This window comes from Hemicordylus capensis, chromosome 12 (genome assembly GCF_027244095.1).
Source record: "Hemicordylus capensis ecotype Gifberg chromosome 12, rHemCap1.1.pri, whole genome shotgun sequence".
NCBI lineage: Eukaryota > Metazoa > Chordata > Lepidosauria > Squamata > Cordylidae > Hemicordylus > Hemicordylus capensis.
In genome coordinates, this window is record NC_069668.1 from 3,925,815 (window position 1) to 3,940,016 (window position 14,202).

The window sequence follows — 14,202 nt, forward strand, 5'->3', positions numbered from 1 at the left end:
GCTTAACGAAGGGGGACAATTCATGCTCGCTACCACAAGACCAGCTCTCTTGGTCCTCGAGGCAAGCGTCTCTATGTAACAATCAAGAGACTCTCGTCACCTTTTCACTAACGGACTGACACCAATCTTGCATGCATTGTCCTCGTGGGAGGAAGTTTATTTTCTACAACCAGGAACACAACTTTTCTAGGAACATCGGTTGAACCAACACAACACAACACATCACACAGCCTGCTCTTCACACGCTTCCGAGGAGCAGCCCAAGTGCTGGGCAGGGCGGGAAGTAAAGAAAAACAGGTTCTCCAAACAAAGCAGTTATTCACCATCATCTGGTTAAAGGTAGACAGGCTCCTTTCACCGCAAGGAGCGAGTGACCAAGTAACATCTTCTTTTCAACAGACGTTTTTCATATTCCAAACATCAGTAGCAAGGAGTAGCACCTGGGCAAATAAGGCACTTATACACATTTGTTTTAAAAAAAGGTTGTCTCAGTTCTGAGAACTCCAGATGAAGCAAGGATCCTCCACGGGTGCTTCCAAAACAAGGACTCAACTGCTGGGGATGGTGAAATGGGCCTCCCCTCCCATTATGGAAGAGCTCCTTTCTTCTGCATAGCAGCACTCTGAAATGACCAACACACCAGGATTCAAAACCCCAACTTATTCCTTTTGGTTAGGCCAGGGGTTCCTCTCGGGGCACTCCGAGCCCTTCTCCCTCCCCACGCTGCAGCCACGCAATTTACTCCCCATCTGAGGATTCCTGACTTGAAATCGATGCAGGCTTAGCGATGTGTCTGCTGCAGGAGGGGAAGGAGGAGCATGAATCCCCTCCTCCTCTGCTCCTGATTGGCTGGCTACATGCTGAAGCTCAGCAGGCTCCTCCCCCTCAGCCTAACAGGCTTAAGAAAATTAGCACCGCGAATGCCCATTGAAATTAATGGGACAAGAGTCTTGTCTTACCTAGCTAACGGTTGTGAGAACACCCCTTTTGTCTGAAGACAGCAAGCCAAAAAATGGCAGCATGTGTGCAGGAACAGATCACACCACTATGGATACCTCACTCAAGTAAGTGACTCTCCTCGACACCTGTCAAATCCACACCTCCTCCCGGGAGGCAGGCACGCGCGGATGAGAAACACCACCCAGAGAAACACCAACCACAGTTACAAAGAAGTCGTGATCACCCCCAGACAGGATCCCAAGCTAAGAGGCGCCTCGGTCCTCTGCTTCGAAGGCATCAAGTCTGAAGTCTTTACGTGGTGGCCCTAATTAAAGAGAGAGGCGTCTGCAAGCTGAACCCCTTTACCCATTCTGTGGAGCATTGCTCAGCTCCTCTCTTTCATTCCCATCCAGTGGCTACACAACCAAACGCAGGCTCAGGGGGAATTGTGCAGATGAAACCAGCTGCAAAGGGAGGCTGGCAGGCAGGCTCCCCAAGTGGTAATTCTCTTATACCACATTTACCTGAATGGAAGGCGACTCTGAATTTAAGACAACGCCCTTAAAAATATAGGTCACATAGGGTTACACCTGTATTTACCTAAGAGGAAGAGGACTTTGAATTTAAGACAACCCCCAATTTTCAACATAAAATAACTTGCGGGAAAACTAGCCCTGGTCTTGGATTCAGGAAAACACTCTATTTACCCAACTAGAAGACTGACCCTCTTAAAAATACAGGTTAGACTTGTATTTACCCAAAAGAAAGGACTCTGAATTTAAGACAACCCCCCAATTTCTAACATAAAAGACACCCTCCCCGCCGCCCCCGCTGATTTCTAACAAAAGAACCTGGAAAAACCCTGGTCTTGCATTCAGGTAAACAAGGTACTTATTTATGTGTGCCGCCAGATAAAAAATAGACTGGAAAACACCACACTATGGTACTACTCGGAACAGAACGCCTTACTGCATCTCGGTCACTGAGACAAAAAGCAAAACCACAGATCTCAGAGGAGACGGAGAAAAATATATATTAAAAACACTCTTTCTTGGATGCAGGAAAAACACCTGGCACTTGGCAGCTGTGACTATTCTGAACAGCAGTGAGATAATGCTCCCAAATAGCCACCTAAGACAGATTAACAGGAGCCTAATTACATGAAGCTAAAAGCGAATTTGAAAGGACCACAGCCACATGCAAAATGGTCTTACATGCTGCCTCCCCCGATTTAAAAGGAGGCACTTGCCAAAGAAACAGGCACAGGCTTTTTCTGCTGGCCTTTATGTTTCAGTCCCGAGAAGAAAAGATCGGTTCACGTTCTCTAGCTGAATCGCAAGGAGAACCAGCACTCCCAAACGTTAGGTCAAGCCAGTCTTCACTGAGCTTTGCTGTGCTTACAAATGCACTGCCTGGCTTATCCGAGTGTCTCTTTTTAGCGCCCTGGGTCAGCGGCTCAGCAGTAACAGTTGCTTCTACCCTGCTGACAATTCTTACCAGACGAGTGGAAAATCCAACCCAAAAAGTCGGTGCCTGATCTTACAGGCAGCGACACACCATTCGGCCACCTTGAGACTGATTTCTGTACTTTGATCCGAAAGCAAGAAAGAAACATAAAATATTTTAGTATGACCAGGAAAAGACAAGAAGAGAGGAACTATAAGAGAATTCCACATTTCCTGGTAAGACTTAAAATTAAAAAATATATATGTTCAATCGACTCTGCTGTGCTTAAATCACACAGGCACACTCTTCCATTATAAGGAACATTGTAGTACTTCCCATTCAGAACAGTTGGAGGTAAAACATTACATCTTGCTAGAGTAAAAGCTCTTCTATATCTGGGGGCTGTTAAACTAAAAAGATAGACTGCCAGTTTAAGATTGCAGTTGATTTGCAATGAGATGCATGCACTCAATGCTCTTTTTCTGAAGCTTGTTAGTCAGGCCGAGGGGAGGGATCTGCTGAGCTTCAGCATGGAGCCAGCCAATTAGGAACGGAGGAGAAGGAGGTTCTTCACCCTCCTCCCTCCCCTTCTGCAGCAGACACATCGGTTTCAAGCTGGCGATCCTCAGATAGGGAGCACAAAACACAGGTGAAATGTGGGGAGGCCGGAGAGCTCTAAGGACCCCCTGGGAGCTCTTCAACCACCCTAGGGGTACTAGTGCCCCTGTTAGGAACCTCCAGTAGGCAGCATTGATTTTTTTAATTCTTTAAAAAGACACTTTTAAAAGCGGTATTTGCATCCCTGCCGAGGAGAGCGAGGGCAGCAGTTGTCTTGTGTCGGAAACCCCAAGGGAGCACCAGACAGACTTTCCAGACCTCTGTTCACACATTCGCAATGCCTGACCAAACAAGTGTCTACCCTGGACATCGACATCAGACAGTAGAGCTCCCAGTCAAACTTTGGTGGTAGCTACAAACAAAACTGCCTCTTGCTGCAACAGCAAAGGAATAAAACAGAGAGGGTCAGAAAAGCCCCAGCTTTTCTTTATGGATGGATGTCACCTGCAGTGGCATCATTTTTTATTTCTGCATCAGTCACCCCTCCGATTCAGGCAGCAACATTTTACAACTTGATCTGAACCGGACTCCATGAACACAAAAGGTGTTTCTGGGTGCTGCCAGCTGTCACGGCTTTAAAAAGGAGTAAGCAACAAAGCCCCAGACTCGTCTTTTCTTTCTGATTAGTCTGAAGTGTCACAAGATCCCACACTGAGTCTGGCACAAAGCCGTTTGGAAAGCAATTTCCTCTCTGCTAGACTGTTGAGCACCAAAGCAAGAGCAACAGTGCTCCGCATATTGTGAGGTATCAAACTCATGAAAAAGAGCATCCATGTAGCAACACAGCACACCTTGCCTTGCTCAGTAAAACCGGTCAAGTCCAAGAAGTCGAGAAGTTAAAGAGGCAGGACTATTCATTGAGTTTTCACCCATTTCAAGACTGGCTCAATGAGTACATTCAGAACTAACGCCGGGGCTCTTGTTACAGAGCACAATGGATATCTCGGAAGTGACTGGGACTGCTACCCAGCAAAGATGGAAAGCTGCTAGGGATATCTGAAGGACCTCTCAAGCCAAATTGCAAAACAATCTCTGGATCCACCCTCCCAGAGAGGTGGGGTGGAAAATTTCTCCATACTTTTCCTTTCATTGCAAAAACCTCCATTCCTGAAATTTCCCTTGCCTCTTTGAAAAACCTCCGAGATACAGTGAGAGGGAAATAATACTGCGGAGGGTGGGGTTTGTTTGTTTGTTTGTTTAACTGTCAAAATAAAAATCAGGTCACAATCTAAGCATCAGGAAAATCTGTACAGCAGTTGTGAAGTGGGGGGGGGGGAATCAATGCAAGCTTGACGCAAGTGAGGGGGAAATTTGCATGAGAAAATTTCCCAGAAGGTTCTCCAATTCAAAGTTTTCCAGGAAATCCAACTCTCTACCCTCTGTTCTCGTGACTGACTGGACAGCGTAAGCTAAGGACTGCAGAAGATAGTTCAGTAAAATAAGCACTTCATGAGGCCATGGCAGACAACAGCATTGTGCGTAAGAGAGGCCTGTCCTTGCTGAAGTGACAGGGCACACCCTCTCCTCAGGACACCTCCAAAAATTTGGGCTGAGCCCTGAAGGGCACTTGCTATCCCCTCGCCATGCATCTAGCACCGCGGTTCCCAACCAAGGCTCCCCTAGATGATGCTGAACTACAACTCCCAGCATCCCCAGCTACAATACATTATAGCTGGGGGTGCTGGGAGTTGTAGTTCAGCAACATCTGGAGGAACCCTGGTCGGGAACCACTGATCTAGCATGTCAGCGGCAGCCTGGACGTACACACACACCCCTCTTGCAATGGAACGAAGACCAGAGAAGGCCCAGCGGCTCCTTTACCTTTAATTCTGCTCCTGGGGGAGGAGGGCGGAGGGGTCCAAACATCCTGCAGCACATCTCCTTCTCCTTCGTCATGTAATCACTGTAACAGCTGCAAAAGAAAGAGTGCTGCTGTTGATTCAAAAGCCCAGGGTGCTGGAAGCCAAATCAGGATGTACAAGGCATCCCTCAGGAACGGGAGGACCAGGCCTCGGGCACCGGGATGCCTTCTGCATCTTGCCACTTCTTGCCCCAACCGGAAAGCTGCAGACGATGCTTCACTCTAGAGAGTCCCCTAGGCAACTTAAAGCTTCAGAGCGCAGGAAGCGGCCTCCAACCGCGTCAGACTGTTGGCTCTGCCTGGAGATGCTGCCAGGGACTGAACCCGGGACGGTCTGCAGGCAAAGGAAACGTTCTGACCTTATGCTCCTGAAGGAACATATATGAAGCTGCCTCCTACTGAGTCAGGCCCTTGGTCCAGCAAGCTCAGTATCGCATACACTGACTGGCAGCGGCTCTCCAAGGTTGCAGGCAGGAGTCTCCCCTGGTCCTACCTAGAGATGCTGCTGCCAGGGACTGAACTGGGGACTGCCTGCAAGATTCCCCCCACCCCACCCCAGCCATTGGAGCAGCTCTCTTTGGGTGCCAGCTGACCCTTGCAAATGTGGCAAGGAGTGCCTCTCCTCCTCGCAGCTGGCAACCTTCCCTCCTCCCTGGCCCCTGTGCCGTTGGCTTTGAAAGGGGGCTGGGCCCCACTCGGGGCATGGGGCACCCTGCCTCAGCCCCACAAGACCTTAGGCCACCCTTGTCCTCAAGGCGTCCTGCATCCCCCTGTCACTCAGCCTGCCGGGCCCTTAAACCATTACAAAAGGACACCGGTTTAAACAGCTGCGAGGGATAAATTTAGACCATTATATTGCGAAGGGGGGAAGCGGAGTGACTAACTGAAACAGTTTCCCCAACTGCAGCAAGGAAAGGGCTCCCTCACCTGGCCAGCTTTTTCAGTTCGTTGTTGATGTCGTGGTTGAAAGGCTGTTCCCTCTGAGCTTTGACCAGGAAATCTCGAGCTCTCTCGTACTCTGCCAGAGAGAGGCATGCCTGGAAGGGAGAGAACAGCAGCATGCAGTTAATATAGGAAGCTGCCTTATACTGAGTCAGACCACTGCTCCGTCTAACTCGATACCACCTACACTGACTGGCAGCAGCTCTCCAAGGTTTCAGGCAGGGGTCTTTTTTAGCCCTACCGGGAGATGCTGCCAGGGAGTCCCACCTGGGACCTTCTGCATGCAAAGCAGATGCAGTTCCACTGAGCTACAGGCCTAATGGTGAGCCAACGTGGTGTAGTGGTTAGAGTGCTGGACTAGGACCGGGGAGACCTGAGTTCAAATCCCCACTCAGCCATGATACTCGCGGGGTGACTCTGGGCCAGTCACTTTTCTCTCAGCCTAACCTCCTTCACAGGGTTGTTGTGAAAGAGAAACTCAAGTATGTAGTAACCGCTCTGGGCTTCTTGGAGGAAGAGCGGGATATAAAATGTAAATAATAATAATAATAGTAGTAGTAGTAGTAGTAGTAGTAACAGTAGGAGAGTATGCTCACATAGAATTACCCATCACATAGTCACCCATCCAAATGCAAGCCCAAGTGAATTCTGCTTAGCAAAGGAGACAATTCTCACTCGCAGCCACAAGGCCATCTCTCAACTCCGGGGGTGGGGGGAGTACCAGGCCCACATCCCAGCAGTGCCCTGCAGCATATCATCTCAGGCCCTGCGCTAGACGGTTTCCAGCATCCAAGCCAGATGCGCAGGCCCTGGGCAACTGCCTAGCACGAAGAAAGGTGGTCTTGGAGTTGCTTTTCACTTCCCCTCCCACCAGACCTCAGAAGGCAGAAGACGCCGGACGCAAACAGTCCCTCACCTGACCACACCGGAAAAGGGCTTTGGCATTCTTCTGGTCGACTTCCAAGGCCTTCTCTCCGTAGGCGAGCGCTCGGGCCGGGAGCTGCAGCTTCAGGTACGTGAACGACAAGTTCAGGAAAACCAGCAGCTTGGCAGCGTCTACTTCAGCTTGCTCGGCCTTCTCAGCATTCACACGGAGCAAGATCGACGAGGCCTGGATGGCGGCAGAAACCAAGTAGGGTTCTTTTTTTTCTTTTTCTTTTTTTTACGCAAATCATCAGTAACTCAGCAAAAACATTTGAAAGGCGTGTAACAGACGTGCTGGTAACGGAATCAGAAACTACGTCCAGACATCCTGATTCCGTTTCTGACAGCTTTTGCACGTATCCGATATTTAAGGAACGCCTGATATTTAAGGATTGCCAGCACAACAACAGGGAAGAAAATGGCTCTGCATAAGACATGGGGAGGGAAGAGTGTCAGGCCAGGCCCGACTAAGTTTCCTTTTACATTTCTACATAAAGTTTCCCTTTACATTTTGAATTATTATTATTATTATTATTAATAAAAATAAATAAATAAATAAATAAATAAATAAATAAATAATAAAGCTTGTGATATTTCTAGAGCAGTGATCTTCACTGCTTTTCAAGTAGGGGCCCAAACCTACAATCTGAGGGCCATTTCTCAGTGTGCACAGAGTGCTGGGACCGTGTTTTAAGAGAAAGAGAGCCCTCTCTGAGGAGTTCTACGGGGAAAGCCTACATCTCACAGCACTCTGGGCACGCCAAGAGGATGCAGGGGCTCCAGAGGACCCCATCTCCCTTAAAGGAGCCCCCCAGCGCTGGACAAGATGCAGCACTGCACAGTGGGAACAATCCCCCTCTGCATGATGTATTCAGCTTTGGCCGAAGCTTCGCACAGGCTTAATAGACAATGAGTCAAGAGTTGAAGGGGGCTGCCACTGCCTGCCAGGCATGACAACCAGGAATGCTGTTCTAGCGACTCGCACTCGCCACCTTGCAGGCTGCTTCACTTACACGCTTGTATCTCTCTTTGGCATCCACGAAGTGCTTCTGGCAGAAGAGGTAATTGCCGAACTCCCGCTCTGTTGCCGCCACCTTCAGCACCTTCTGGAGCGGGAACCCCTTCTGTTGCTCCTGGGCAGAGAAACCACACTCCGGTGAGAAGGGTTTGCGTTGCAAGGGTCCATGGATACATTCAGACTGGAGCACACATACTGAAGAACTGCACTCAACGGCATGGATGGAGGCCCGGCTGAACGTAAAACTAATTATAACCTGGCCTGTTTCAACTGAGGGGAAAAGGCTGAGAAGAGACAGAGGGCAATGCAGTCAAGGGGGGGGGAGAATAAACGAGCTTATAATATTTAAAGGTTTTGTAAAAAATACGGCCTTATAGAAAGAGATGTTATCTTGCCAGTGGGTCTATATAATATCCTCTTGAAAGTTTGCTTAAGGCCGCAGTCGTTGAAAAAGTGGTGTCATGCCCGATTCCGTTACCCTTGGAATTGCCCTTTAGTGAACATGAGATAGCTGTTCTTGTCCAGGCAACTAAACACAATATTGGGGGAACTTACCCGAGTCAGATTAAAGAACTGGTCTGATTCTTCCGAGTCCAGAAAGTCCAAAAGCTCAATCTCAAACAGAACTGTGGCATTGGGAGGGATCATAGGCGGGCAGCCCATCGCTCCAAAGGCATAATTAGGCTTGAAGAGAAACCTCGCCAGTTCTCCCTTCTTCATCGTCACCAGTCCAAGCGCCATACCCGCTAGAGTAATATCTGGGAAGAAGGAAACAGTACATGTTCATTTATTTCTAGGACCCGTTTGCCACATTACTAGCCCTGAAACGGTTGAAGCAGTTGTAGCTGTAGGAGCAAATCTGGTCGGAAGCCCAGAGCAGGGAAAGAAAACAGGACCCAAGGGAGAGCTGGTCTTGTGGTTGCAAGCATAGGCACACAGGATGTTGCCTTCTACCAAGTCAGACCCTTGGGTCCAGCTAGCTCAGTACAGTCTACACTGACTGGCAGTGGCTCTCCTAAGAACAGCAGAACGGCCCTGCTTAAGGAGGCCCATCTAGTCCGGCATCCTGTTTCACACAGTGACCTACCAGATGCCGCTGGAAGCCACAGGCAGGAGCTGAAAGGGGCATGCCCTCTCTCCTGCTGTGACTCCCCTGCAACTGGGACTCAGGCATCCTGCCTTGGAGGCTGGAGGTGGCCGGTAGCCCTCCGACTAGCAGCCAATGCTAGAACTCTCCTCTCTCATCCAAGGTTACAGGCAGGAGTCTCTCTCAGGCCTACCTGGAGATGCTGCCAGAGAGTGCACCTGGGACCTTTTGCATGCAAAGCAGATGCTCTTCTACTAAAGCTACAGGCCAGCATGGCCAGCCCCACCCCCACAGTCAAGACACTAGCCCCCCCCATCCCGTTCAATTATAGCCATGTCCCTATTCTTCTTATGTCTCAGCTGGTGTGACTGATCCAAAAAGGGCAAGCGGGGAGACAACAGAGGATCCTGTCCAGGGCAGGAACCTTTAAGATGCATGGGGCCACAAGCCCACCTGTTGTCAAGAAGAAGGGTCTGTTTATCAGCACAGAGAATAAATGCCTCTCAACCCCAATGCACTCCTGAAGTCATTTTTACACTTTTCAGAGCTACTCTGTCATACTGGACTCAACTCACCTTCTCCAAGTTTCATAAGCCTGGGATTGCGCCGGAAGCAGTTTGTGTCAAAGGGTCTGTCCATGTATTCCAAGTACCCAGAAAACTTCACTGAAAAAGTTCAAAGGCAGGAGAGAGCAAGTCAGTTTCCGTTAGGAACCCTGGGTCTTTTCGTGATTTCGTCAACAACTAATAGCAACCCTTGTTCCATCATGCCTTAAGTCTTGCTGTGTCTTCCAAGAAACTGATATAACAGAGGAAACAGCAGCTTTCTCAGCAGAGATAGGCAACCTGTGTGGCCTTTTTCTAAGTATACCACCAATACTACCAGTTGTTGTTTTTATTAAACTATTAAGAGAGTTCAGTTTCCAGGGAAACAATTTTGATCAAAGTAGATATTAAGGAATCTGAAAATGGGGAAAGAGCATGGAGAGTCCTTCAACTCAAAAAGACAATAGCAAAACGCCTCCTTTGGGGCACATAGAAAGCAATAATGAAAAATACTAACTTGTGATTGAATAGTCCCTATTCAAGGATTCAAAAACAGGTGGAGTGGATGTCAACAGCCAAGACTGGACAACATGCAGCTAAGTGAACTTTTCAGTTATTGGAATAATGTTTCTTCCACAAAAGGTGGAAGAAACAACAACAACAACAACAACACCAATTTATACACCACTTTTCAACAAAAGTTTCCAAAGCAGTTTAGAGAAATAATAAACAAATTAAGATGGATCCCTGTCCCCAAAGGGCTCACCATTGAAAAAAGAAACATAAGATAGACACCAGCAACAGCCACTGGAGGGATGCTGTGCTGGAGATGGATAGGGCCAGTTGCTCTCCCCCTGCTCAATATAGAGACTCACCACTTTAAATATGTGCCTGTTTACCCAGTTAGCAGAGGACACCTGCTAGGTTTACCTAGGACTGAAGCATTAGGGGGCACTATTTCACCAGAGCCAGCACGGATAATCTCCTTCAATACTCCTCTGTCGCCAGAAATATCCTGCATCCGTCGACCCAGCCATTGGTAAGAAGACTAGGGACAGAGGAAACAGAAATCAGGTCAAGCATAATGTTGCATTAACACAGATTTCTTCAAACACACCTTTTTTGTGTGTTCTATGGATTAATTTTACTGTCTGCCCATTATTTACTCCACATCTATATAGATATAATATAAATACAGAAAAGAACCAAACACCCAGTCAAAACCATCAAAGCTGCAGCAGTCAAAGTCAGACAAACGTTTGGTTTCTGTTTTGCCTAAAACATTTACCTTTATTACACAAACTAAACTTTATTTTAACACAAGGGAAAGAATAATAATTGGGTGCTGTTTGACATTCTGTACTGATTTTTGCAAGAAGGCATCTGTTGTGCTTTTTACAATATGGTGCAATAGATGTATTTCATATAAGGGTTGTGTGTGTTCAGGCTTGTCTTTGCAGGTCAGGCCTGATAAAGAAAAAATTAAGGAAACTTCATTTAGATAAGATCTTGTTCTGCTTTGTGCTTTTGTTAACCACACTAAGCCTTTGGGATCTGGACGTGATCAAACAAAAAGAAACTTCTCTGTGTAAACTGGCAGCTGGGAAGAAGAAAATGGGATGAGATGGCAGGGCTGCCAAGCAGGCCAGAATTTCATCCTCTAGGTCAGGTGCCAGAGGGGGAAAAGATGTAAATACAAAAGGCATTTCAGGAATTTAGAATTTATGATGTTGTTTTTCTGCTTCCTGTAACTTTTTTTTAAAAAGGCATTTCAAAAATGAACTTGATTCTCTTGTGTAGATTTCCTAAAAAAACAACTACCAGCCTCCTTTCAGAGGACAGATTTGCTCTGCAGTCTGCTCACATTCTGTGACAACACACCCTCTTTTCTTTTCTTTAAATGAAAGAAACTAGCTTCCTTCATGGAAAAGACACACAGTACAGTATGTTCAGAGATACTCAGGAACTACTTTGTTCCCCAAGGGAAAGAACTCTGCACATTGAAAATAATGTTCTCCTTGAGTACTGGAAGGGGAGAAGGAAGCGGAAAGCACGATGCACACTCACAGAGGATCCGCCCCACTAGGTTCTATTACTGGAAATACTCAGCGGGCAGGAAAGAGACACTCCACGCACGCTCAGAATCACATGTACTAAAAGGCACAGGTAGCGGATGATTGGCGTAAACAATTTATGTTTGCCCGTAGCAAACATAAATTGTCCCCATTTGCTGAGCAGGGTCCACCCTGGTTTGCATTTGAATGGGAGACTACATGTGAACACTGTAGTCAAGTTTTCAAAATTTCCTCCCTGGCAGTACCTCCAAGATAGGGCTAGGAGAGACTCACCAGGGAGGAGAGCTGGTCTTGTAGTAGCGAGCATGCCTTGTCCCTTTAGCTAAACAGGGTCTTTCCTGGCTGCATATGAAAGGAAGACTAGAAGCATGAGCACTGGAAGATATTCCCCTGAGGGGATGGAGCTGTTCTGGGAAGAGCATCTAGGTTCCTGCTTTCCCTCCCTGACAGCATCTCCAAGACAGGGCTGAGACAGACTCCTGCCTGCAACCTCGGAGAAGCCGCTGCCAGTCTGGGTTGACAAGACTGAGCTAGATAACCCAATGGCCTGACTCGGTATATGGCAGTTTCCGATATCCCTATGACTCCACGTGAGCGCTGTCTACTACAACATACAGTATTCCCCTTTGGGGATGGGGCTGCAGCTCAAGGGTAGAGCTCTAAGCATCTGCTTTGCATTGCATCCCACCCCTGGCTGGCAGCATCTCCAGCCAGGACGGCGGAAGACTCCTGCCTGCAACCTTGGAGATGCTGCTGCCAGTCAGAGCACACCAGGGTCTCTTAACCCTGGTCTGCACTGGGGGTGCATCCCAGCACTGGGAGTTAAAGACTACAACTCCCGTCACCCCCAGCAGCAGCAGCAGCCACCGCCACCATGGCTGGGGATTGATGATGGGAGCCCTACAACATCTGGAGTGCGGGACGGGGGTGGTGGAGCGACCAAGGTTAAGAAGCCCCCTTGGCGTAAAGGACAACCCCGTGAGCCCCACGGACGGCTCGGTCTCGGCCAGCTTCCCAGGTCGTCCCGCCACCCACGCTGCGGCTGCTCTGGGCTCCCTCCGCTCTGCAGACCAGCACGTTCGGAGAGCCAGGCTGCGCATGCTCAGAGGCGGCACTCTGCGCATGCTCAGAGGTGCCCCCAGTTCCACCCTGGGAAGAGGTGAGGACGGGGCTGCCCGCCGGCGGGAAAAGCAAGTCGCCCTCACCCCGCCGCGCTCTCCTTCTCCTGGTTCTGCTCCGCCCGCCTGCAGCCGCCTCCCGTTGGCATTATGGCGCCCAAAGAGGTCCTCCTCTGTCTCCATGGTGGCAGCCGCTTCGCCTCAACAGCAACATCACCGCATGCGCGTCTCGACTCTTTGCCGCCCAAAGCACGTGTGTCAATCACGGCCCGCTTCCGGCGAAAAGGCCCGCCTTCCAGGGAGTAGCGCAGATTCGTTCCCGGCTCAACCAATCCCCTCGCCCTCGAGATTCGGATGGATGGAACGGGGGGAGTGCGTGTGCGGCGCCGCCGCAATGCTTGCTGGGGCATGTAGTCCTGCCCTTCAGAAGAAAGCTTCTCTCTCTATGCCCCACACAGCAGGAAGACTGCACGAGTGTGACCCAAACACAATGGGCACCTAGGTCGCTGCTATATACTGAGCCAGACCCTTGGTTCATCTGGCTCAGGATTGTCTACCCAGACTGGCAGCAGCTCCTTCCAGGTTGCAGGCATAGCAGTCTCTCCCAGCCCTATCTTGGAGATGCTGCCAATTTAGGACCTTCTGCATGCATGCAAACAGGAAGGGGCTCTTTCCAGAGCAGATTCCCCATCCCCTAAGGGGGAATATCTTCCAGTGCTCACACATGTGGTCTCCCATTCAAATACAAACCAGGGCACACCCTGCTTTGCAAAGGGGACAACTCAAGCTTGCATCCACAAGACCAGCTCTCTTCAAAACAACGTCAAGGGCACTAACGTTATCGTAAGAACAGCCCTGCTGGATCAGTCTGAAGCAGTGTTCTCTCTTCACAGGGATTTCCAGATGTTGTTGACTACAACTCCCAGGACCCCCAGCTGCAGTGGCTTTTGTTTGGGGATTCTGGGAGTTGTAGTCAACACCACCTGGGAATCCCTGTGAAGAGGGAACACTGGTTTGAAGGCCTATCTGGTCCAGCTTCCTGTTACACATGGTGGCCCACTCTCTCTTGCAGGGGCTCCGATTTCAGGGTTCTCGAGCGGGGATTCCCAGATGTTGTTGACTACAACTCCCAGGACCCCCAGCTGCAGTGGCTTTTGTTTGGGGATTCTGGGAGTTGTAGTCAACACCACCTGGGAATCCCTGTGAAGAGGGAACACTGGTTTGAAGGCCTATCTGGTCCAGCTTCCTGTTACACATGGTGGCCCACTCTCTCTTGCAGGGGCTCCGATTTCAGGGTTCTCGAGCAGGGATTCCCAGATGTTGTTGACTACAACTCCCATAATTCCCAGACAAAAGCCACTGCAGCTGGGGACGCTGGGAGCTGTAGTCAACCTCTGGGAAACCTGTTAGAGGGAAGAGTGTTTCCAGCACTGGAGTCCCCAGCTGTTGTCAGACTACACCTCCCAAAATCCCCTGACATGGCAGGGGATCAGTGTTCCCTCCAACAGGGATCCCCAGATGTTGACTACAACTCCCAGCATCCCCTGCTGCAATGGCCTTTGGCTGGGGATTATGGGAGCTGTAGTCAACAACATCTAGGAACCCCTGTTAGAGGGAACACTGCAGGAG

At 49.3% G+C, this 14,202-nt stretch overlaps 1 protein-coding gene across 1 annotated transcript; it reads right to left on the bottom strand.

Annotated features, from left to right (window-relative positions):
* Window positions 1–478: 478 nt before the first annotated feature.
* FKBP6 (FKBP prolyl isomerase family member 6 (inactive)) lies at window positions 479–12,834 on the bottom strand. Its single transcript, XM_053274557.1, has 9 exons — window positions 12,661–12,834; window positions 10,311–10,428; window positions 9,411–9,500; window positions 8,304–8,506; window positions 7,744–7,863; window positions 6,723–6,917; window positions 5,792–5,901; window positions 4,825–4,915; window positions 479–622 (listed from the first exon to the last, which is right to left on the bottom strand). Exons 1-9 carry the CDS (start codon window positions 12,754–12,756, stop codon window positions 587–589), a joined length of 1,059 nt encoding a protein of 352 aa, XP_053130532.1. The 5' UTR covers window positions 12,757–12,834; the 3' UTR covers window positions 479–586.
* Between the last annotated feature and the right edge of the window lie 1,368 nt (window positions 12,835–14,202).

Bases quoted from the DNA above. Each gene is read 5' to 3' on its own strand.
- FKBP6 (XM_053274557.1), bottom strand. From the start codon at position 12,756: ATGGAGACAGAGGAGGACCTCTTTGGGCGCCATAATGCCAACGGGAGG. The intron at 9,501-10,310 runs GTAAACCTAGCA...GAACTTTTTCAG, and splicing joins CCCTAATGCTTCAGTCCTAG to TGAAGTTTTCTGGGTACTTG. The intron at 5,902-6,722 runs GTGAGGGACTGT...TCTCCCTTCCAG, and splicing joins CCCTTTTCCGGTGTGGTCAG to GCATGCCTCTCTCTGGCAGA.